The 23909-nt window shown below is 62.5% G+C and overlaps 2 protein-coding genes across 4 annotated transcripts; both read left to right on the top strand.

Annotated features, from left to right (window-relative positions):
* Positions 1-496: 496 nt before the first annotated feature.
* Positions 497-11479, top strand: TBC1D10A (TBC1 domain family member 10A). The gene is made up of 9 exons (XM_033076029.1): positions 497-752; positions 3891-3990; positions 7101-7208; positions 7354-7460; positions 7995-8109; positions 8323-8388; positions 9393-9582; positions 9839-9993; positions 10183-11479. Exons 1-9 carry the CDS (start codon positions 553-555, stop codon positions 10573-10575), a joined length of 1434 nt encoding a protein of 477 aa, XP_032931920.1. The 5' UTR covers positions 497-552; the 3' UTR covers positions 10576-11479.
* Positions 11480-12885: 1406 nt separating this feature from the next.
* Positions 12886-18490, top strand: CASTOR1 (cytosolic arginine sensor for mTORC1 subunit 1). 3 transcript variants are annotated; one of them, XM_033076162.1, is made up of 9 exons: positions 12886-13041; positions 13156-13226; positions 15432-15625; positions 15728-15860; positions 16551-16674; positions 17202-17315; positions 17417-17499; positions 17621-17711; positions 17802-18490. In XM_033076162.1, exons 1-9 carry the CDS (start codon positions 12929-12931, stop codon positions 17887-17889), a joined length of 1011 nt encoding a protein of 336 aa, XP_032932053.1. In that variant the 5' UTR covers positions 12886-12928; the 3' UTR covers positions 17890-18490. The 3 variants fall into 3 exon arrangements, with proteins under 3 accessions (XP_032932053.1, XP_032932052.1, XP_032932051.1); XM_033076161.1 differs by having other exon boundaries at positions 17621-17715; XM_033076160.1 differs by having other exon boundaries at positions 17199-17315; positions 17621-17715.
* The last annotated feature ends 5419 nt before the right edge of the window (positions 18491-23909 follow it).

Below are 23909 nucleotides of genomic sequence, written 5' to 3'. Positions count from 1 at the left end.
ATTTCATCCACGTCCCAGTACAGCTGTGTTGATCTCATACAGATTCCCGTGCAGCATGTTATGGCCTGTACTGGTCCCAGTACAGCTCATTATGGCTCATACTGGCCCCAACAGAGCTTGTTATATCATGCAGACCCTTTATATCTCATACTGGTTCCAGCCCATCACCTTATGTCTCATACTGGTCCCAGCCCATCCCATTATGTCTCGTACTGGTTTCAGTCCATCCCATTATGTCTCGTACTGGTTTCAGTCCATCCCGTTATGTCTCGTACTGGTCCCAGTACCTCCCAGCCCAGCGCTGCCCCAGTGCCGGCGCACGGAGCCCCGCCCCTCACCACCACCCGCCGGCACTTGACGGACAGCTCCCCCCGTGTTCTCGACCAATCAACCTCGGGGGCGGGCTCTCCTTGCCCCAATCCTGGCGTCTGATTGGCTGAGTCGCTGCTCCCGCCCAATGGCTGTGCAGAGAGGGGGTGTGGCCGGGGCGGGGCGTGGCCGCCGCCGTGTCCCGGCATGGCGGAGCGGCCGCGCCGCCGCTGAGGCGCCGCCATGGCCAAGAGCCGCGGGGGCGGCGGGCCCAGCTCGCCCGGCGGGCGCAGCCTGGCGGGCACCCGCGAGAGTCTCGCCGACCCCGGCTGCGATGAGCTTAGTTCGCTCGGCTCCGACTCCGAAATCAACGGCGGCGGCCCCGAGGAGCGGCGCGTCGATAAGTTCGGCTTTATCGTGGGCAGCCGCGGCGCCGAGGGGACGTGAGTTGGGGCGTGAGGGGGGGCCGGGGCTGTGGCCGTGAGGGGCCGGTGCGGGGGCTGGGGCATCGAGGCGCGGAGGAGCCGCCCCAGGCCCGGCCCAGTCCGCTCTGGCCGCTCGGCCCCCGCAGGGCCGGGCCTGGGGCTGGGCCGGGCCGGCCGCGACTCTCCCCGCCCCGGGGGGTTCGTCCCCGCCGCCCCCGGGCTGGGCGCGGGGCCGCCCGGGACCGGTGACAGGCATCGTTCGTGGCCGAGGCCGCAGTAGCCGGGATGTGAACAAGGGAGTAAGGCTGGGAGACCTGCGGCTGTTCAGCCTGGACAAGAGAAGGCTCCGAGAAGAGCTTAGAGACCCTTCCATTGCCTAAACGCGCTGCAAGGGATGCTGGACTCCTGACTTTGGACTAGGAATGAAGGGACAGGATAAGGAGGATTGGTTTCCTCCTCTCAGAGTGCAGGGTTAGATGGGATACTGGAGAGAAATCATTCCCCGTGAGGGTGCTGAGGCCCTGGCACAGGGTGCCCAGAGAAGCTGTGGCTGCCCCTGGATCCCTGGCAGTGTCCAAGGCTGGATGGGGCTTGGAGCAGCCTGGGATAGTGGAAGGTGTCCCTGCTCATGGCAAGGGGTGGCACTGGATGAGCTTTAAGGTCCTTTCCCACCCAAACCATTCCATGATGTTGTGATGGCTCTGTGAAGAGCCCTAAAAGCTGTTCCAGCTGTTCCATCTCCCTCTGAAGAGGGGGAATGGCTGGGAAGTGGTGTCCATCCCATTTGGGATCCGGGAGCTGCCATCACACCCAGGTCAGTGTCTGGTCAGCTCCAGGCGCTGATTCCAGGGGCCTCTGTCAAGCCAAGGAGGCCAGGCCGTGGTGTGCCTCCAAGGACCCCTTGTTGGTTGCGCTGGCAGAGGCGTGGTGGTCACCCCGCTCAGCTCCGCGGAGGAAACCCTCGGAGGAAGTGAGGCTAGCCCGAGGCGCTGGGCCCCAGGGCGGTGCTGACACCCAGGAATGTGCTGTTGCCGTCGAGCTGGTTCGGCAGCGTGTTTGGTTTTTGCCTTCCTGGCCCTGCTTTCACAGCAACGCCCAGAGAAAGTCGGGGCAGTGGGGGCAACGCGTGGCAGCCAGCTCCTCTCCTGCTGGGACATCACCTGGAGCAGCCTCGCTGGGTTTTGTCCACCTGAGTGCTCTGGTGCCAGCTGTGCCTCAGTTTTCCTGTCTGTGAGGAGCAGAGTGTTCACCCCCCATAGCCTGAGGGTGTTACTGGGTGGGTGTGTGGGGTGAAAAGGTGCTAGAGGTTGGAATGTTGTTTCTGGGCAAGGTGCATCACTCCGTGTAATAAACCTTGTCCCTCAGCATTGTGGGAGTGGTGTGATCTCTCCTTCCTGTGGTGCTGCACCCTGTCCTGGCCACACACCACATTTAGGGGACGCTGGCCCTGGCTATCGTTCCTGTGGCTGTGCCTGGGGTGGGTATCCCTGTCCCTGCAGCAACCAGCAGCAGCTTTGAAGGTCATGGTGCTGGAGGCCAGTGGCTGCTCCCAAGGGTGCTGACAGTGTGGTGGCTGCAGTCACTGGGGACTGAGCCTCCTGCAGCACCCCACAGATATGCTGGGGTCCAATCCTGCCCTGCTCCAGGGTTTTATTGGCTCGGTGTCTGTCCAGAAGCAGATGAAGGGGAATACATGACCTACTGCTGTGGCTGACAGAGTTGGGATTGGCCTGCTGGGAGGGGAAGCACAGGAATGGTAGGCAGGGTATCCCAGAATCCATGCAGGGTCTGAGGGCACTGTGAAGGACCGAGCTGCGGGGATGTCACCCACAGTGTGGATGCAGAGGAGCATCCTGTGCATTCCTGGCACAGGGCATCCCATCACTTCCCCGCCTGAAGTGCCCCCACCCTCCCGCCTGGGCCATTTGAAATGCAGCCGGTCCTCGCTGCCTGCCCGCTGCCAAGCAGCCATCAGCTGGGAACAGCTTCCAGTCTGTGCTGGCGGGGCTCCAGCAGGCCCACAGCCAACTCCTGTATCCAGCGTCCCGCGCTCCCGAGCTTCCCACGCCTCTTGGAGCCCCGGCTGGAGACCAGCGCTGCCTCCATCCCCGTGCCGGGCTGGGGAGCTGCCGGCCATGCCTGGCCGTGCTGGGGAGGGTGGGGAGCCAAGCAAAGCAGATCCTTTGGGAACGGGTTTGCTCTCGGAACAATCGCGCTCGCCCCGTCCGACCCGCTGCGGTGGGTGGGACTCGGCGGGGAAGGGCTGGGCAGGGCGCAGGGCAGTGCTGCCAGCTGGATGCGGCCCTGGACTCGCCGTGCCGCTCGCTTTCCGGCTCGGAATGTGGAGAGAGGAGGCAGGGCCTGCATGTCCTGTAGTGGGGCTGGGTGCTGCAGGATGCTCAGCACCAGGCCACTGTCTTTGGGTTCTCAGGAAGGATCTGACTCTTCCTGAGATTGGGGTGGCCACAGGACAGTGTGGAGAAGAGCCTGTGAAGGCATCGAGTCTTCACTGATGGCTTGAAGGAGTGTCTGCTCTCCTTGGATGTCCCTGTCTGGGCCTGCCTAAGCTTCCTGTCACCCGTCTCTGCGCAGATGCGGTGCCATGGGGGGGTTGGAGGCTGTGGTGCCTCAGCATTGCAGCAGCATCCCCCCTGCTTCAGCAGGGTTAAATCGGATTCCCTGGCTGGGTTGAGCTGTTTCTGGAAAACACTCCCCTCCCTCCTAAGGGACCCTGGTCCGGGCTCGGCGCCGGGCCTGGAGCAGCGCCAGGCATTGGGAGCTGTGTGGATGACACGATGCTTATGGCCCCAGCTCTCTCCGTGTGCAGCCGGCCCCTGCTACAGGGATCAGGTCTTGATCATCCCTCACCTTCCTGGCGGTCCCTGGGGATGCTGTGGCACGTGCTGTGTGCAGTGCAGGCTGCTCCTGAGAGGTCTGAGCTGTTCTGCTGGTGCAGTGACTTCACTCATGGGTAGCGAGCGCTTCCGGCAGCTGCCGAAACGCCAGTGCTGCCAAGCGTGTCCTGAGCCCTGTGCCTTGAGGGGTGCAGCCAGCTGGGCATATGGGGGTACCCAGGATGCTTGGGAGGCCAGGGGGCTCAGCACTTTACAGCAGGTCAGGCACCCACTGACCGGCCTCTTCCTCCCGGTCCCACAGGCTGGAGGAGGTGCCCTTGGAGGTGCTCCGGCAGCGGGAATCTAAATGGCTGGATATGCTCAACAACTGGGACAAGTGGATGGCCAAAAAACACAAGAAGGTAAGTGACAGCTGTGTCCCCCTCTGGGAGGTGGCAGTGAGGAACAGCCAGGAATAGCAGTGTCCCTTTGGGGCAGCCTGGTTCCCTGCAGACATGCCTTTGGATGATGCTGTTGGCTTGAATGGGCTGTGCATTCCCCTTGGAAACTGGAGCTTGGGGGGGCTGAGTGGTCCTGAGCCAGCCTACTTCTGCCTCCAACTCTTCCCTGCCAGGCGGGAGCCTTCCTAGGGCTTCTTTGGCTGCCTGCAGGCAGCCAAAGGGAATTGTTTGCTCATGGAAACTTCTGTTCTGAGCATCTTGCAGACCAAAAAAAGCACAGTGTAGGAAATGTTTGAGCCTGATGCATGTGACACTGGTCTGTGAACTGGGGTCCCTAGGAGACTCCTGGTGTTCTGGCTCCATAGCTTGGTTTGCTGGTCCTCCCTGATCCCCTGAACCTGCAGATGAGGTGGGAACTAGAATGCAGCAAGTCCAGGGTTGCTGCTGTGTGTCTGCTGGGAGCAGTGAGGCTACTGGCAGTGCCAGAGTGGCCAAAGGGCCTTCTTCTCCTCCTCTCCATGGTGGCAGAGTCTCCTGGCACCCCTCAGTGTGCCCAGAGTGCTGCCCCTACTCAGCCTGGTGAACAACACTGAAATCCCTCATGTGTTTCTTGGCTGCTCTTAAAGGATTTGGGGGAGTTTTCTGGGCCACAGCAGGCAGGCGCTTTGTTCCATGGACAATTTCCGCCACTCTCCAGCCGTGTGCCACAGGGTGCCCTCTGGGATGGAGTGAGTGGTCCAGCAGCCCTGCGCCTGGCACAGCAGCTCCCTTGTGCTTGGGTCGAGCCTCTGGGAGTCTCCGTGGGGCTGATGTGCTCTATAGTCTATCCCGAAGTAAAAATCTATGCCTGGAACTTTGGAGAGGATGCTCTGGAATGCTGCTCTGTGCCTGGATCCCTGGGCTGCTCAGGGAAGGCTGCCAGGCCTGGCCTTGGATGCTGTCAACTATCCTTGGTCTGGCAGGAGCCTGCTTGGTGCAGGTCCCTGCTGCTCTGGGGGAACTCCCCGAGCCTCTGAAAAACCCCAGTACTTTTCTGGCTGCCTCAGCAGGGTTGGCTGGCAGCCCAGGGATCCCTGGGCCAGCTCCTGCCAGGCTTGCTCACACCTGCACCGCTCCCAAAACGCTCCCTGCCTGGCCCTGATCCCAGCAGTGCCTGACCCCACATCCTTCATGGTGCTAAGCTGGGCCAACACCGCGTGCTGGAAGGAGGGCAGAGGGGTGGGTGGGCAGCTCCCACTGCCCTTCCTGCATGGGCAGCACTCTGACTTCACCTTGCTTTCAGCATCCCTCAGGTGAGACACACTCCCAGTCCCTGGGAGATGATGGTAGGGTCACAGTGTTGATGGCAGGACCCCATGTGGGACCAAGATGATGAGCTGCGTAGCCCTGGCAGCACTGGCCCAGCCAGCTGGAGGGGCTGCTGAACCAAAACCCAGTGAGGTGGTTTCCTTCCTGGCAGCTCAGTCGGCAGGAAGGGGAGCTGCCTGGAAATGGGAGCTGTCAGCAACCATGGAGCTGCCCACAGCAGCCCTGGGCATCGTCCACTGTGTTTCCTGCCAGCACAAAGGGACCTGCCCATGTAAACAACCAGTGAGAGAGAAGCAAACCCCCTGGGGAGGTGATGGTACTGTGCTTGGAAACAACCACCTGTTCCCGAGTTGCTCCAGCAAACAGGGAAACACAACCCTGGACAGGCAGGAGAGGGCTGGGGACGATTTGGGGGCTGCTGGCCACTGCTCTCAGAGTCCTGGCACAGCTGGCATGTGCCACCCGAGCAGGGATATGTGGAATGGAGGCTGTGCTGGGGTTTTGCGGAGTGTGGTGGGGGGTGACTGTGATGAAAGCACCATGTTTGTGGGGGTCACCTCAATGTATGCTCTGGCTAAGGACTGGAGAGAAGAACACATAAGGATGTGGAGCTGCTGGAGCAAGTCCAGAGGAGGTCACAGAGATGCTTCAAGGGCTGGAGCCCCTCTGCTCTGGAGCCAGGCTGGGAGAGCTGGGGGACTCACATGGAGAAGAGAAGGATCCAGAGAGAGCTCAGAGCCCCTGCCAGTGCCTGAAGGAGCTCCAGCAGAGCTGGAGAGGGACTTGGCACATGGGATGGAGGGACAGGACACAGGGAATGGCTTCCCACTGCCAGAGGGGAAGGATGGATGGGATATTGGGAAGGATATTGGGAGGGTGGGGTGCCCAGTGAAGCTGTGGCTGCTCCTGGATCCCTGGGGGTGTCCAAGGCCAAGTTGGACAGGGATTGGAGCAACCTGGGATAGTGGGAGGTGACCCTGCCTGTGAAGTGAGATGGTTTTTAATGTGCCTGCCTACCCAAACCATTCTGTCATTCTGTGACAGCTGCTGCTGCGGTGTGAGGAGTTGGAGTGGGGTGCTGGGGGCTCTGTTTTGGTCCCTGCTGGTGCAGGCAGCACCAGGGCTAAGCTGGCTCAGCTCCCCACGCAAGGTAGGCACCGACTGCCTCGCCTGGACTTTGGTCCTGGCTGGTGCCCAGTGCCAAGGAAACCAGGGCACAGGAAACTCTGGGCATGGAGCTGGCCTCAGGGGCCCCTGGATCTGGCCATGCGTGGAGATAGGACCACACCTGCCCTTCTGCCCAGGATGAGCAGGTGGAAGGGCTGAGACCCTTGTCAGAGTGCCCATCCCTGCTTTCCATGGCCCCACAGGGGAGTGGGGGGCTGGACTGAGGGCTGGGGACCCTCCCCTGTGTCCTCAGTGCTTCCCATGTGGACAGAGCCGCCTGGTCACCACCTTGGCTCCAATGTTTGCTTTTCCAGCTCCCAGCAGGATCTGGCTTTGAGGCAGTGCCAGGCTTGTTTGGAGCTGTTTGCAAGCCACAAAGCCTCTGCTGGGCCTCTGGCAGCTCCCCCGTGCTGCTGGTGCAGCCTTGACTGCCATTCCAGCTGGCATCCCTGCATCCCAGGGGCTCAGGGACACTTCTCCTTGTTTGGGAAGCAGCAGGGGACCATGGTGCTGGCCTGGCTCCCACCTTGCCCCAGGAGTCTCTTTGTTTCCCAGTGCTCTGTGGTTTTCCTGTGACGGCTGTGTCTCTCCCGCAGATCCGGCTGCGGTGCCAGAAGGGTATCCCGCCCTCACTGCGGGGCCGTGCCTGGCAGTACCTCTCTGGAAGCAAGGTCAAACTGGAGCAGAACATGGGCAAGTTTGATGTGAGTCCTGCTGGGGACCCTCCTGCACCACCAGGGAGGGGGCAGCGCTGGGGTGGCTCCTTCCCAGCCTTGGATGTATGTTGGGATCTCAGACACCTTGGGGGGATGTTGGGGGTGTTGCTCACCACAGTCTTCTCCTCCCCAGGAACTGGACCTCCTCACAGGAGATCCAAAGTGGCTGGATGTGATTGAGCGGGATCTCCATCGGCAGTTCCCCTTTCATGAGATGTTCGTGTCACGTGGAGGCCATGGGTATGTAGAGCTACTGTTTGTCCAGTCCTCATCAGCCATGGATGGAGTGGGCACTGTCTATTCCAGCTCATAGAGCCACACTCATGTCCCCAGTGTCCTCCACATTCCTCCAACATTCCCTGTACTCCCACAGCCACAGAGATTCACTGACTGAAAACAGCATAGCTCAGACCAGCTCTGACACCCAGTGGGGTGGGAATTGCCATGACAGGAGGGCAGACAGAGGAGGTGGCAGCCTGCAGCCTCTATTTCACCAGAAAGATGCTGCTCCCAAGTTGTTGGAAAGCATCTATGCCCCTGTGTTTGCAGCTGGGTCCCTGCCTGTCTGTGGCTAACTCTGAGCCAGATAGTCTCCATGCCTTGACTCCCAGATCCAAGCAGGATCTGCACTCTGTGGGCAGAGCTTCCCAGAGCTGTTGTGGGTTTGTGTGGCAGAGGGATCTCAGATGAGGACTGAGCCAGGCTCGTTCCTGGTATGCTGGGCCACATCCATGCCGTGTACCCACCCAGCTGTGCATGGCGGTGTCTCTGCAGGCAGCAGGACCTGTTCCGGGTGCTGAAGGCGTACACGCTGTACCGCCCAGAGGAGGGCTACTGCCAGGCCCAGGCGCCCATCGCCGCCGTCCTGCTCATGCACATGCCGGCCGAGGTACGGGCACGCGGCTCAGGATAGAGCTGGGACCCCCTGGAGGGTGTGGGGCCCTTTGGGGGGGTGCTGATGAGTGAGGTGCCTGGCTCAGGGCAGCCCAAAGTGCCCCAGGGGTGCTCTGCTGCTTCCCACCCTCTCCGGTGGTTGCTGGGAGCAGGGAGAGGACCGCAGGGATGTCCTTTGGGTGCTCACCTGCTGTCCCTTGGCTTGCAGCAAGCATTCTGGTGCCTGGTGCAGATCTGTGAGAAGTACCTACCTGGCTACTACAGCGAGAAACTGGTGAGTAAAGGGCTCGTGGTGCTTTCAGCAGTGGCAGGGACCTGCAAGGTGCTTCACCTGGGTTGAGGCAACCCCCATGATCAATGCAGGCTGGGGTGAAGGGATCAAGAGCAGCCCTGGGGAGAAGGACTCGGGGATGTTGGTTGATGAGGATTGGCCATGCCCTGGCCGTGTGTCCTGGGTTGATCCCCCAAGGAGGGCAGCAGGGGAGGGAGAAATTCCATCCCTCTGCCCCACCAGATGAGACCTCACTGCAGAGCTGCCTCCAGCCCTGGGACCCAGCACAGGAAGGCCCTGGAGCAAGTCCAGAGGAGGCCACGGAGCTGCTCCAAGGGCTGGAGCCAGGCTGGGAGAGCTGGGGGTGCTCACCTGGAGAAGGTTCCAGGAAGACCTCAGAACCTCTGCTAGGGCCCAAAGGGGCTCCAGGAGAGCTGGAGAGGGACTGGGGACAAGGGATAGATGGACAGGATGCAGGGAATGGCTTCCCACTGCCAGAGGGCAGGGCTGGATGGGATATTGGGAAGGAATTGTTCCCTCTGAGGGTAGGGAGGCCCTGGCACAGGGTGCCCAGAGAAGCTGTGGCTGCCCCTGGATCCCTGGGGGTGTCCAAGGGCAGGCTGGACAGGGCTTGGAGCAAGCTCTGATAATGGAAGGTGCCACATGACAATGGGGTGGAATGAGATGAGTTTTAAGGTCCCTTGCACCTAAACCATTCTGTGATTCTGCATGTCCAGGCCAAAAACTTGTCCAGCCCCTCACCCTGGGAAAAGAAGTTGTCTGGAGAGGTGCTGGGTATTCCCACAGTTGGGGTTATTCCCACAGTGTGGTGCTGTGGCTCCCAGAAGCATTCCACATTTTGGGATGGGGGCCTCAGTGTAGCATCCATGGGACACAGCTCTGCTCTCATACCAGGTGTAGAGGGTGGGCTGCCCCTGCCAGGCCAGACACTGGGGGTGATTGCAGGGCTAGGCTGTTCACTGGGGTGCTGGTCCCTGTCTCTGCAGGAAGCCATCCAGCTGGACGGACAGATCCTCTTCTCACTGCTGCACAAGGTCTCACCTGTAGCCTACAAGCACCTGAGCAAGCAGAAGATTGACCCCATCCTGTACATGACGGAGTGGTTCATGTGCGCCTTCTCCCGCACACTGCCCTGGAGCTCCGTCCTGCGTGTCTGGGACATGTTCTTCTGTGAAGGTAGGAGCTCCCCACCATCCTCCTCCTCCTCCCATGCTACAGCCATGGGACCTGTAGCAGGGCAGGTTTGGGGCATCCACATGCCTGGGGTGTGGAGATAGGCTGTTTTCCTGGGGATCAGGAGGCATGTGTATCCCAAATTCACCCTCGTGCATGTCCTGACTGTTAGTGGGACTGGGATCTGCTGCCCCACAGCATTTGAGGGATATGGTGTCACCCTGTCCTGCCTGTACTCCTTGCCTCACATCTCTTGCAGGAGTGAAGATCATCTTCCGGGTGGGCCTGGTGCTGCTCAAACACACCCTGGGCTCCTCGGACAAGCTCAAATCCTGCCAGGGCCAGTATGAGACCATGGAGAGGCTGAGGGCCCTCAGCCCCAAAATCATGCAGGAAGCCTTCCTGGTGCAGGAGGTGAGGTGCTGGGGTCGGGGGACCCGTGCTGCCCCAGCTGGCCGGTGCTGCCAGACTGGGCTGTCCCTGGGTGGGCGGATCAAGGGGAGCAGCCCCCAAAACGCTTGGCTAGTGGTTGCCTCTTCCCTGAGGGGGATCCCACACCCAGCCGCGGTGGCACTGTCGCTGATGGCACAAGTGTCCCCGCAGGTCATCGAGCTGCCGGTGACGGAGCGTCAGATCGAGCGGGAGCACCTGATCCAGCTGAAAAAGTGGCGGGAGACGCACGGGGAGCTGCAGTGCAAGTCCCCCCCGCGCCTGCACGGCGCCAAGGCCATCAGCGAGGCGGAGCCTGCGCCGCGCAAGGCGCTCGAGTCCGTCCCCTCCATCTTCGTCTCCCCCGGGCCCGCCCCCGTGCCCAAGGCCCGCAAGAGCAAGGAGAAGAGCCGGGAAAAGGGCCCGGCCAGTCCCGCCAACGGCCCCGGGGCCGAGGGCAACGGGGCGCCCGGCACGACCCGGGAGCTGCTGCACCCCCAGGCCTCTCCCCACCACCAGTCCAAGGAGAGCCTGAGCTCCCGGGAGAGCGAGGACACGTACTTGTAGGGCCCGGCTAACACCCCGGGCAGCCGGGCTCAGCAGGGCTGTGCACGGACCCGGGCGCGAGGACACCGAGGGGGACCCCTGGCACCCGGCGCTGGGGGATCTGACCTGGAGGGATGGGACAGGGGGACTGTGCGGCTCCGTGAGAACAGCGTGGCCCTCTCGGGGCATCCATGGAGCTTGGCCAGGTGTGATGACCAAAGGGGACACCGTGGGTCTGCGCTGGGTGCTGGCACCATGAGCAGTGGGAGCCTGGGCAGGGGGTGGCTGAGCCACCCGAGCTCCCTCCCCACACTGGGGGGCTGGGCTGCCCCTCGGGCCCTTCTCCCTGTCCCAGAGCCCCTCGACCCCTCACCCCCCGGGTCCCTCCTGTAGCCCCCACCCTGCGCCAGCCAGGCAGCCCCAGCCTCGGTTCCCGAGCACTTAGGCCTGGCGCAGGGCCCTGGGGGTACGCGAGGAGCTGGGGACCCCTTGCCCCCCTCTTATCTAGCGAGGATATATCAAACTGTAGCCCTATATGTAGTACCCAACTTACCTACTCACTGAGCCTATTTATTATTCCTTCGAGGCAGGACAGGGACCGAGGCAGGATGTGCTAGAGGCAGTGGGATTTGATGCCGAGTTTCAAGGCTAAAGCCCCCCCATCCCATCCCCTCCCATCCCCAAGCTCCCCACAGCTCAGGGGAAGTGTTTACCCTGCCAGGGCTCACTCCACCACTGCCACCACCCCCCCCAGGCCCCAGCACAGATGAGGTGGGGTGGGTGCGCAGCAGCCAGGTGCTCCCTGGTTGTGGGGTCCCCTCTGCCCCCCCCTGCCCTCCCTGAGGGTGGGTGGTGGGTTTGTAAAATAAAGTGGGAAAAGCAGTTTTGTACAAAGGGGTCAATAAAGCGAGTGTGTAAAGGCGCAGCCCTGGCTCCCATCTCTGTTGGCCTGGGATGGGGGGGGTAGAGGGTGGTGGGAGGCAAGGGTGTCACCTCCCACTTGCTGCACCAGTACCAGGGTCGGGGGGCACCCTCGCCTGGACCTTACCCATGGTTCTCTATCCCTGGGGAGCACCCCCAAGCCCCCAATCCCATTTGTACTGGACACTGACCCTGGCATACACCCTTGCCTAGGTCCCATCTCCCTTGGCTGCCCTTGTCCTGGGAGGCAGGTGCTGGGCAGTGTCCTGGGAAGGGCCACACTGCTGTCACTGCTCTGTCACTGCTCTGTCACTGCTCTATCACCGCAGAGGGTGGCCCAGCCCCACTGTCTCACCCAGCCTTGGGGCTGCCCGTTTGAAGTGGAATGGGAGGAGGCTGAGACCTGCCCTACTTTGTGATAGTGGTGGCTGCCAGGCCCTGGCAGGTGCCGTGGGGTGCTCTCCCATCCCAGCACACAGGCCTTTTCTCCTCTCCCACTGTCACAGCTCCTGTGGCTGAACAGAGCCGGGGGACCCCTAATTAATCCCATGACACCCCAGAACTCTGTTTCCCATCCCAAAATGGTGCCCAGGCCATCTCTCTCCTGCTTCCTGCAGGCAGGACTTCTGCCCAAACCTCCATTCCTCCCTCCAGAAACCCCTTTTTCCCGGGGGTGGCCCTAGTCTGGTGAATCCCCTCTCCAAGGGGAGAGGGGTGTTGGGGCTGAGCATGTGGGACCCGGTTGGGTGCTGGAGTACAGGGTAGGGTGGTCTAGACAGTGTCACCCAGAGGATCTCCCTTGGTTGGGCACCCCGGGCTGTTGAACTGAGGCTGGTTTGGACAACCCCAGGGCTGCAGTTCGGGGGTACCCCGGGACTCTGAGTTGGCGCTGCTCCAGGCACGCCGGGGCGCTGAATTTGAGCTGGTTTGGGCACCATAAAGTTCTGTATTGGGGCTGGTTCCGAGGCTCCGGTGCGGATATCCCGAGTCTCCAGCGCGGGCATCCTGGGGCTCTGAACTGAGGCGGCTCCTGGAGCGCCGGTCCCGGGTCGTTGCCTTTCTCGCGGTGCCGGGCGGTGCCGGGGCTGTCCCGGGGCCGTCCCGGGGCCGTGCGGATCGGTGCCGGGTCAGGTCCCGAAGCGATGCGGGGCGGTCCCGGGGCCAGGCAGGCGGTCACAGGGCGGTCTCAGCGACATGCCAGGCCTTCCCGGCTCGGTCCCTGGGCGATGAGGGCGGTCCCAGGGCGTTGCCGAAGCGATGCGGGGCGGTTCCGGAGCGGTCCCGGAGCGATGCGGGGCGGTCCCAGGGCGGTTCCGGGACGATGCGAGGCGGTCCCGGGGCAGTGGGGGGCGGTCCTGGGCCGGTCCCGGGGCGATGCGGGGCGGTTCCGGGGCGGTCCCGTGTCCGCCCTTATAGCGGCGGCGGCGGCGGCTCCCGGGGCGGCGCGGCCGCCATGGACCTGCACATCTTGGAGCACCGGGTGCGGGTGCTGAGCCTGGCCCGCCGCGGGCTCTGGCTCTACACCCACCCGCTGCTCAAGCTGCTCTTCCTGCCCCAGCGCTGCCGGTACCGGACTTTCTCTCCCCACCACCTTCCGCCTTCTCCTCTTTTCCCCCGACTCCTGGCCCCGGGAGACGGCGGCGGTTTTGGGATCAGCAGCACCGATTTCTTCTTCTTCAGATGCAAGTTCTTCAGCCTGACGGAGACCCCCGAGGACTACACAGTCATGCTGGACGAGGAGGGCTTCAAAGGTACCGGGCTGTGGCCTCTTGGCAGGGCGGGCTGGCACGGCAGGCACGGGCTGTGCGCGTCCGCAGCCCGGCTGCACGCCTGGGCCGCAGGGAGCGAGTCCCAGCTTGTGCTTGGCTCCCTCGGAACGTGCCCATCCCGTCCCCTGGGCGCCTGCGCCGGGGATGTACCGGCTTGCCCGGCCGAGGCTGTCCCGGCGTGGCTGCCCTCGCTCCGACAGCTCCTCTCGGGCAGCGCTGCCCCCCGGCCCGTGGCACCAGCCCAGTGCCAGCCCGGAGCCGGCAGGGCGCAGGGACCTCCCGAGATGCCCGCGGGCAGCGCTCCAGGCTCTCGCAGCCCTCCTGTCATCATTCCCGTGTCCGATTTCATCCCGTCCCTCCGCCCTGTGAGGGCAGCTGGAGCTTTGGCAGAGGAGAGCAAAGCACAGGCCCAACCAGGCTGACAGGGGTGAGCCCTGTCCGGCAGCAGGGTCCAGGTTTTGGAGTGTCCTAGGGAGGTTTGATCCCTTCCAAGCCAGTCCGTCTTCCAGGGATGTGCCATTTGGTGACGTCCCCACCTCTGGTGACACGGCTCGTGCTGTGCATCGCCCTCACCGCCGCTTCTGCCGGCGGTACCGGCCCAACGGGCTGAACCGGAGGGTCCGGATCCCGGCCCGGCTTCCCACGCCCAAACCTTCCTGCCGAGGCCGCAGGAGCCGGGCGCAGCGGATCCTTGGCCGTGACCCAAGGAACAAGGGTCAGGGCTCCTGCCACGGCCACTCACGGCCAGGTCCCAGGCTCACCTCCCTTTGCTGTGGAACGGGACAGCGTCCCGGGCTCTCCCCGCTCCCAGAGCCAGAGCTGTTCCCCATGTATTGTTTTATTTCGGGGCCTGCGGACAAATATTCCTCGATCCCGAGGGGAGGGCGGGAAGTGCTGAACAATAGTCCTGCGAGCCTGCGGGCCCGCAGTGCTCTGTGAACCCCCCTTGGCTGGGGGGCTGCCAGTGTCCCGCCGCTGCCGGGCTGGACGGGGACCCCCAGCAGAGGAGAGCTGCCCCCGCTCTTCCCTTGGGGATCAGGATTAAGCCCTGGGGTGAGTGGCACAGGGACAGCGGGGTCCCCTTGTGTTCAGCCTCGCCCAGGGTGGTGTTGAAAAGCAATTAAACACTGAGCTCTGGGACAGGTCCCCATGTCCCCGAGTCCCTGTCCCACCCCCCTGTTCCCAGCACTGGGCTCTGGGCTGGAGCCGAGGCTGTTCTGGCGCTTCCTGCACAGGAACAGGCGCTGGGAACACCCGCCGAGGCCCTGGATCCGGCCCCGCTCCCGCCCTGCCCCGGGTGCCACCTCCTCTCCACCACCTCTGTCATGAGTTTGGGGTCCCAGCTGGGCTTGGGCACTGCGTGCCCACCGAAGGGCTGGGGGCTTGTGTGATCTCCCATGGGAGCAGCTCCCACCTTTCCTGGATGGGAGGAGTGGACTGGCGACCTCTTGAGTGCCCTGGCCCGTCCCTTGCTGGGAAGGGGAGCCCAGAGAGGAGGGGGCAGCCTGGCTGAGTCCTGGGGTGCCCCAACAGTGCCAGCCCCTCTGCTGGGCAAGCCCCTCTGTAGGAGTAGGGGAGCTGGGAGGCAGGAACAGTTGGCATATGCCCACCCTGCCAACACCAGCAGATTTTTGGGAAGCACCTGTGGCCCTCTGCCAGCCTGGGCTCTCTCCACCAGGCTAGCACCAGTGCTGGGATGCCCAGGACAGTGAGATGACCCTCCCCTTGTTCCCTCCAGTGCCCTGTGTGCATCCCTGAGCATCCCTGGTGGGGGGGCACTGAGCTGGGTGCTCCTGGAGGCAGAGGATGATCTGGGCAGCCCCAGGGCCCTGGTGGTGCTGTTTTTGGGGTGCACTGCCAGCACCCTTATGCACCCGACCTGGAGTGCTGGCACAGGGAGGAGACACACATCTTGAGGTTTGGGGGGCTGTAGTCTTGGCCTCCCACATCCCTATGGCCAAATATCCGCGTGGAGAAGCTGAGCTGTGTCTGGCTCGTTCCACCTGTGGACAGGGCTCATCTGCACCACCAAAACAGTGTCCCCACATGCGGGGCTCACCCTGTCTTGGGTCTACTCATCATCCAGGGGACAGTGTGACACGCAGTACCTGAGCTGGCACTGGCTCTGTGTCTGGCTGTGGCGAGCCCTGTGGAACCTCCTGCCTCAGCGTCCCTTGTCCCTCGCAGAGCTGCCACCCTCCGAGTTCATGCAGGTGGCAGATTCCACATGGCTGGTGCTCAGTGTCGTCTCCAACGGGCGGGAACCCCCTGGCTGCCAGGCTACCGGTGTCACCAAGATTGCCCGGTCGGTCATCGCACCGCTGGCCGAGCACCACGTCTCGGTGCTGATGCTCTCCACGTACCAGACTGACTTCATCCTGGTGAGTGACGGGCACGGTGGCACCTGCCTGGCTGGCCAAGGGCCGCTCTGTGCCCTGCGGGAGGGGTGGCAGTGCTGGCCCTGACCCTGTGCCCTGGGGCAGGTGCGGGAGCGGGACCTGCCTGTTGTGATCCACACGCTGGCTGGGGAGTTCGACATCTACAGGGAGGAGAGTGGCGAGTGTGTCCCTGTTACCTGCGATGATGTGAGCAACGGCTTCCTCAAGCCCAAGCCACGTGAGTGACACTGGGCTCGGTGTCCCGTGGGGCCACCCAGTCCCACCCAGATGCTCCAGCTACAGCTGCTGGTACCCATGTCCTTGAGGGACTTCCAGGGCCACCCAGTCCCACCCAGATGCTACAGCTGGTGGTACCTATATCCTTGAGGGACCTCCAGGGCCACCCAGTCCCACCCAGATGCTCCAACTACAGCTGGTGGTATCCCTGTCCTTGAGGGACCTCCAAGGCCACCCAGTTCCCACCGATATGATCCAGTTCCTACCAGAGGAACCCACATCTTTGGGGGACTCCAAAGGCCACCTTGTCCCCAGGCCACACTGTCCCAGAGCCATGCAGTCCCTGCCAAGATGCTACTCCCATGCATGGTTCCCACATCATCCTGTCTCCAGGACCACCCAAGTCCCTGCCAAGGTGCTCCTGCTCCCATCAGTGGTACTTACATATTTGAGGGACCCACCAAGATGCTCCAGTTCCCACTGGAGATGTCCATCTGGGGACACCCAGGGCCACCCAGTCCCCACCGAGATGTTGCAGCTCCCACCGGTGGTACCCACATCCTTTGGGACCCCGGACCACCTCTCTGCTCCCTGAGAGACTCCATGCTGCGGGCACGGTGGCCACGGGGTGGCACTGCGGGACTGTCCCCGAGCTGTCCCCAGGCCTGATGCGCGGCTGTTCCCCTGCCAGCCACCAGCCCCACGCTGCACCCGGTGCAGAGCCCCCAGACCCGCTTCTGTGTCCTGACGGTGGCCCCCGACACGCTTCCCGCCATCGCCACCATGCTCATCGACGTCCTCTTCTACTCCCACGGGTGAGTCCCAGGGATGGACACATGGGGGTGACCTCTTGCCTGGTGCCGCCTGAACTGCAGTGGCATTGGTTCTAGCTGTTGGTCCTAGTGGGTTTTCAGACTCTGGGTGTTGCCTGGTTTTGCCTTCCTGGGAGCCACACTGTGAGGGATGGGAACCCCAAGTTGACACAAGGGACAAAGCCACCATTGTACCAAATCCCAGGGGGTGTGGGTTTGGAAAAGGCAGTGGGAATGGTGCTGGCGGGAAGAAATGCTCCAGATCTGGTCCTCCCATGTCCCCTGGGATGGGGTCCCTTCTGGTGGCATGTTCCTGCTCCAGAGTGACCGTGGTCTTTTGAGAATTTCCCAAAACCTGGTGTCTGTCACCTGTGAGCTGCAGACCCTGTGGGGACCACGTGGTCCTGCCCCCTCTCTCCCCACCCTGCAGCACCCCAGCATGATTCTCAGACACCCAGTGCTAGCACCAAGCCCTTCTCCTCCCAATTTTGGGGGTCGTGACCCCTCCCTGTGCCCTTCCCCCTCAGCAGCCCCCCATGGGATGCAGCCACCAGCAGCCAGGACCTCGACTCCATCACCTTCTTCTCTTTCTCGCTCATCGAGGGCTACATCTCCATCGTGATGGATGCCGAGACCCAGAAGCGGTAGGTGCCATCCCGGAGCTGTCTGTCCCTCTGGCCGTGGGTTTGGGTGCTCAGGGGTGACACTGAGCTCAAGGGGTGACACTTGGCTTCATCCCCCTCAGCTTCCCCAGTGACCTCCTGCTGACCAGCTCCACAGGGGAGCTGTGGCGGATGGTGCGGATCGGGGGGCAGCCCCTCGGCTTCGGTGAGTGTGACCGTGGTGGCTGTGTCCCCTCTTGTGCCACTGCCACCTAGGGGGTGCTCTGGGGCACTGCTGTCCCCGTGTGTCCCCATGCAGTGACCTGAGCCCCCCTTTGCCCCCCCAGATGAGTGTGGCATCGTGGCACAGATCGCGGAGCCGCTGGCAGCTGCCGACATCTCGGCCTATTACATCAGCACCTTCAACTTCGATCACGCCTTGGTGAGCCCCTGCCCCTCCCTGGGTCCCCCTGCCAGGGACACCCCCTAGGGTGTCCCCTGGGGCTGACACTCCTCTGTCCCCGGCAGGTCCCCGAGGAGGGCATCGCCGAGGTCATCCAGCTGCTGCAGCAGCGGCAGGAGAAGGGCAGATAGCGGCTGGCTGTCCCCACACTGACTGTCCCACCGTGGTGTGTCCCCTCCTCCCCACCCATATTCATTAATTTTTAATTTTAATGATCCCCCACAGGACAGAGCCGGGCACAGCATCGCTCCTCTGTGCTGGGGAGGTGGTGGCTTTGGGGACATGGTGGCCTTGTGACAGTGGGCACTGGCCCACAGGAGAGGGGTCAGTCCCGGTGTGCCATCCTGTCCCTCTTGCCTGGCCTGGTGCAGGGTCGGTGGCCCAGGGCAGAATGGATGTGTCCAGGTGGAGGGGACACGGGGGGGCAGGGGGGGACATGCCAAAGAGCAGTGATGTGCCACCGTGGTGCTGTAGGGGACAGCCTGGGGCTGATGGGATGTGTCTCCCTGGGAAGGGAGGGGTGGCCACGATGCTCAAAGGCACCCCTGGACAAGCCCATGGAGGGGAGAGCATTCCTGGAGCTGGGGTTACCCCTGGCACCCCAAAAATCTCCAAGGGAGCAGTGGGGGGGCTCTGGTTCACTGCCACCCCTGTCTGTCACCTGTCATGGAGGGGTGACAGTGATGCCCAAACCCCTTACAAGTTGTATTTTCACATAGTTTTTGATAAGTCAATAAAATTCTTATTATTTTTATTTCTTTGTAGCCCAGGGAGGTTGTCCAGAGTTGGTCCCTGTTTTGGTGGCAGGGGCTGGGATGGGACAGGGAGACAGAGCTCTGCTGTGAGGTGGCTGGGACATGGCCACTTTCTCTGCTCTGTATTTTGGGTGAAAAAATGGATTAGAGCTGCAGCTCCCAGCAAATCACTGGCGCTGGGGAGAGCCAGGCTCACGTTTATGCCCTGTCCCTGCCCCACACTGGGCCAGACTGGGGGGGGGAACCGAGGCATGAGCTTGACCCTTGTCCCCACGTCCTCTTCCCCTGCTGGCAGCATGGCATCCTGTGGCAAAGCAGGGTACACAGGGTGGGGGCTGTGCCCTCCTGGGGTGCTGCAGCCAGTGGGTACTTCCAGGGTGCTCCTGTCCTCAGCCATACCCAACACAAGTGTGGCAGGAACCTCTGCTCCCATCCTGTCCCCAAACTCTGTCCCGTTCTCTCCTACATTCTCAGCAGGAGTGTGCCCTGGTCCTGGCACATCTTGCCCACGTCAGCCCCACACACTTGCAGCCACCAGCTTCCTGCCACTCTCTGGGCGCTCTCTTTCCTGTGTCATGGGACGCTGGTGACGCGCTCCAGGCGATGAAGAAATGCCACTGGCCCGTGTGCTCACCAGTGCTATTTTTGTCCCTGTTGGGTATTGCACAGTCCTGACCCCCCACTTGCCAACATCGTGGCCACCACCGTGGTGTCCTGCTGGCCCAGCCCAGGGGATGATGGTGCTGTATGGAGGGGCCAGGGGCCCCTGTGGCTAGGGGAGAGCTGAGGGTGGGGGCCTTGATCACCCTCATGGCAGGGCATGGATGGATAAGAATGGAACAGGAAGCAGTGGATGGATGGATGGATAGATGGATGGATGGATGGACAGCTGGTGAACAACCTGTCTAGGCAGCCTGAGGGATGAACAAACTGCTGTGGAGCGAGTGAGATCTTCTCCTGGTTCCTCCACCTCTCCAGGCCTGCTCTGGACACAGCCCTGCCCACCCCGGCCCCATGGAACCCCCCCAGCCGCCAGCTCTGCCGGGGAGGCCCCGGCGAGGAGGAAGAGGAGGAGTCGTCAGAAGCAGCTGCTAGAGGAAGCAGACCGTGCAGGTCGTGGCGCGGCCGGGGCAGGGAAATTTTGGGAAAAGAAAGCGCTTTGTGAGTCACCGCTGCATCCTTCCTCCTGGAAGGAGCTGTTAAATTCTGGGTAGTGTCCCAGCGCCACCACCGAACTCTCCAAATGCGTAAATTCGGCGCGGGTCACTAAAATCGACGGGATTGCGACACACCTCGAAACGCTGATCGAAGACATTCGTGTCTGAGGAGCGGGAAAACCCCCTGTGGGTGCCGGGCTGCCAGGAAGGGGACCCAGGGGGACAAGGAGGAGCCCTGGGTGCTGCTGGCGGTGCCGGTGGGGCTGTGCCGAGCCCCAGGGCTCTGCCCGGGCACTGTTGCACAAGGGGCAGCGCTGCCTTGGGCAACACCGGGTGTTCCCGCGGGCACTGCTGGGCAGAGAGGCTAAGCCAAGTGTCCTCCACTTGGTTCAGCACCCGAATTTGTCACCCAGATATGTGGGTGGGTGTGAGCAGGTGGATGGAACATCTCTCCGAGTATCAGGCAGTGCTGGAGTGCCCTACCCTTCCCATACTTCCACCTCCCTCCTTTCCAGGGTAGATTTTTGCCTCCCAGTTCGATTTGGGATGCGAAACACCCCGTGGTGGCACATGGGTGCCATCCCTGTCCCCGCTGCCAGCCTCCGCTGCCCTCTTTTGCATTGGGGTTTCGGAGCAGCCGGCGCTGGTTTCAGTTCAGTGTTGGATGCTGAGCGGTGACATCAGCGTGAATCAAAAAGTGTCTTTCCCAGGAAGCCAGGACTGGGGGGTCCTGCCAGATCCGGGATGAGCAATGGCACCGCAGCCTCCCAGGCTGGACCCACCGGGACTCCCTCGAGGAACTGACTCGAAGAATATCCCCATCATCCGTCCGGCCCCATTTCCTCTCGGCGCCGCTCTCACCCTGCTCATTGGCCCCCAGGCATGGCTTCACTTCTCGTTGCCTTCCGTTGGGTCCTTCGGAGGTGGGGGTGACTTGGGTGCGCTTTAAAAGCCGAGCTTCCCCATCGCCGAACACTTAAGGAAGTGGCTTGCGCGCCCGGCAGCCCCGGGCGGATACCCTGCCCCGGCCATGCGGTGCGACGGGCGGCCCTGGGGCGTGCTGGCAGGTACGTGTGTGCCCGTGTCCCCGTGTCCCCGTGTCGTCTCTCGCTCGCCCCGGCCGCGGAGCGAGGCGGAGGGAGCACGGCCGTGGGGCCCCATGGCGCTTGAGTCAGCGGTGCCGTGGCAGATGGCACCGAGGGTGTCCCACGGCAGTGTCGGCTCCCTCGGGCGCTGGGAGGGACGAGGACATTCCCCGGTATGGCACATGGGGAGCACTGGGAGCGGGCAGCCTGGGAGAGAGTGGATGCTGGAAGGGGTAGGCAGGAGGGGACAGTTTGGGGACCAATGGCAGAAGGTCAGGGGTCAGCTTGTCCAAAGGGACAAAGGCTCTGTGTCACCCCAGTGCCGTATCCTGTACGTGACAGAGGCACTGAGACAGTGACTGGCCAGAGCTGGCTAGCGGGACTGGGTCCGGGAGTGTCGCTGCTGTCCCCTCCTTTGCGGTGGCCCGCGCAGGCAGGGAGAGCTGCTGTGGTTGGTCTGCGCATCCTGACAGCTCCACAGCACCTCCAGCACCCTCATCCTCCTCCCCACCGCGTGCCCAGCAGGTTTTTGGCGCAGGGGCTGGGTCACCCCGGGAGCGGGGACAAGGACTGTGGTGCAGGCAGCATTCCTGGCGCGGGGATAGAGACCCTGTGAGAGAGGGCAGTGTCCCTGGACCCAGCGATGCCTCAATGGCCCCTGACCACTCCTCTTCCTCCCTAGCTGTCGCCAAAGGGCTCCTCATCCTCTGGGCAGTGCCGGGCCAGGGGGGCAGGTCCCCGCTGGCCCCCACCGTGCAGCAGACCCAGGCGCTGGTGAGGCTCATGGCCGAGGACGCGCAGGAACTTTTCACCTTCTACGTGAGTCCCCTTCCCCAGGACGAGGGGTCACACCTGTCCCCTCCACAGGGCAGGTGGGGGCGGTCCCCGTGCTGCTTCCACGTACCTGATCTTCCTCTCCAATTTCTGGGCAGGAGAAGGAGCTGCACCTGGCCTTCGACAACATCTGCCGCACCAACAATACCCCCGAGTGGCTGCAGAGGCCGGGGAAGGGGCCCTGGGGGCTGCGGAGGCTGCGGAGGCCCATGATCCACATGGACCAGGCGCTGCAGGACATCATCGGGTTCCAGCGCAGCCTCCACCACCCCGAGGCCGAAATCCTTCGCCGCTTGAGCAGGACCCACCTTAAGGTGCGAGCGCTCCTCAACAACCTGGCGGGGCTCTTCCCGGCCCCCAACCCCCGCCCCGGCCGCCGGCCCCTCCCCAGCCCCTCGGCATCCCTCGGCATCTTCCGACAGAAGCTGCAGGGGTGCCAGATCCTCTGGAGCTACGCCCGCTTCATGGCCGAGCGCAGCGCCGAGCTGAGCGCCGGGAGCCGCCGGACGCGCCGGGAGAGGGGGAGATCGCACCGGGGCTCACGGCTGCCTGCACGCCCCTAGGGCAGCCCCGCCGGCACCGGAGTTCCCGTTTGCATCTCCATCATCTCCACCATCTCCGTCTCCTTCCCACGTGATGCGATCCCAACCCTATTCCCAGGATGGAGATGCATCCGATGGCACCACGGAGCCCTTCTCACCTCACCGGAGCGAGGGCTCAGATGCACTGACAGCATCTCCTGCCGCTTCGGCTCCTCGTGGGGACCCTGCTGTCCCCGTGCCACCACTCGGCTGCAGGACAGCCCTGGTTGGCTCTCCCACATCCTGCCCCACTTTCCCGTGGATCCAGGTAGCCCCAGTGGAGCTGGGTGTCCCCCGGGTGCCCAGCTGTTCCCTGTCCCTGAGCCCTGCCTGATTTTCCAGTGATTCAATGGGTCGGGTGACACAGCCTGACTAAGAGCTGCTCGCCCAACACCCGACACAGGGGCCCACGGAGAGCGCTGCTGCCACCGGTGACTGTCACCGGTGTTGTCACCCCCTGCCTTGCCCTGCTCGAGCTCTGCTCCCAGAGAGCAGCTGGGAGTGGAATCCTGTGTCCCGGCATAGTCAGTGTCCCTGCACAGTCTGTGTCCCTCTGTGCTTGGTGTCCCCAAGCTCTGTGTCCCTTTGTACATCCCTGTCCTCCTCCCTGTGTCTCCTGTGCTCAGTGTCCCTGTGCTCTCAGTGTCCCCAGGCTCACTCCTGGAAATACGGGTGTTCCCATATTTCCAGCGTCCCTGGTTCCTCTGTATCCCCCCTGAGCCCCCCAGGCCATGGCACCCTGACCATGCCCAGCAGTGACTTGGCTCTGGCCACTGCACTGTGACAGTGGGTGACAGCCCCCACTGCCTCCCCCTAATTTATACATTAATATTTGTGTGTTCATTGTATTTATTGATTGTTGGGGTTAATTTAACTCCTGCAACATGCAGTATTTAAGGACATTTCTAATATATAAATATCTATTTTTATTATATTTTTTGTACAGTGTTAAACTATGAGCATCACAAGGATTTATTTATGCATATTGATATTTTTGGTACACATAGGAGGGCAGTGCCCCCACCCACGTGGCACTTCTTTATTTTTGTACAATGGCAGAAGGAAATAAAGTGCTGACCTTGGCCCATGGACCACTGAGACGTTGTGTTCCTGTGTCCCTTTGTCCCTGTGTCTGTCCTGGTGGCTGTGGGCAGGGAGAGGCTGTATTCTGGTGACCAGGTTGTGCCTGATATCCTTGCCAGGACACAGGGGATGTGACATGGGGTAGTGTGGCACATGGTGGGGCAAGTGGGATAACATGGTGTGACACATGGCATGGTACATGGTGGGACATGGCCCATGGCACGGCCCAGAATGTGGCACGCGATGGGATGTGGCACAGGATGTGGCACACCACGCAGTGTGGCTCAGGGCATGTGACACATTAGGCCGTGGTGCCACCACAGGGCCTGGCACTGCCAGGAATGTGCCATACCATGGTATGGCACAGGCCACAGGACACCTTGTGCCACATGTCACGGCCCTGTCTGGGTCATGGCCACAGCCACACTGAGAGCAGTGTCCTGCAGTCTGGCCAGGCCACCTGCTGCCACCAGCCCCTCTGAGTCAAAAATCCTAAGACCTGGTCATGTGTCCCCATGGAGTCACTCGTTCCCTGTGGGTGCCCTGTGCACTGCCGAGCTCTGCGGCCAGCACTGCTCCCTGAGTCAGTCCCGGGAGCAGCAGCACCGGGACGGCCACCGCAGCCATCCGGGGACATTCATGCTGGGACAATGTCACCATGAAGCAACCCGGGCCAGC

This window comes from Catharus ustulatus, chromosome 18 (assembly GCF_009819885.2).
Source record: "Catharus ustulatus isolate bCatUst1 chromosome 18, bCatUst1.pri.v2, whole genome shotgun sequence".
NCBI lineage: Eukaryota > Metazoa > Chordata > Aves > Passeriformes > Turdidae > Catharus > Catharus ustulatus.
Note: the sequence above shows the minus strand (reverse complement) of the source record. Positions and strands in the feature narration are given on the sequence as shown.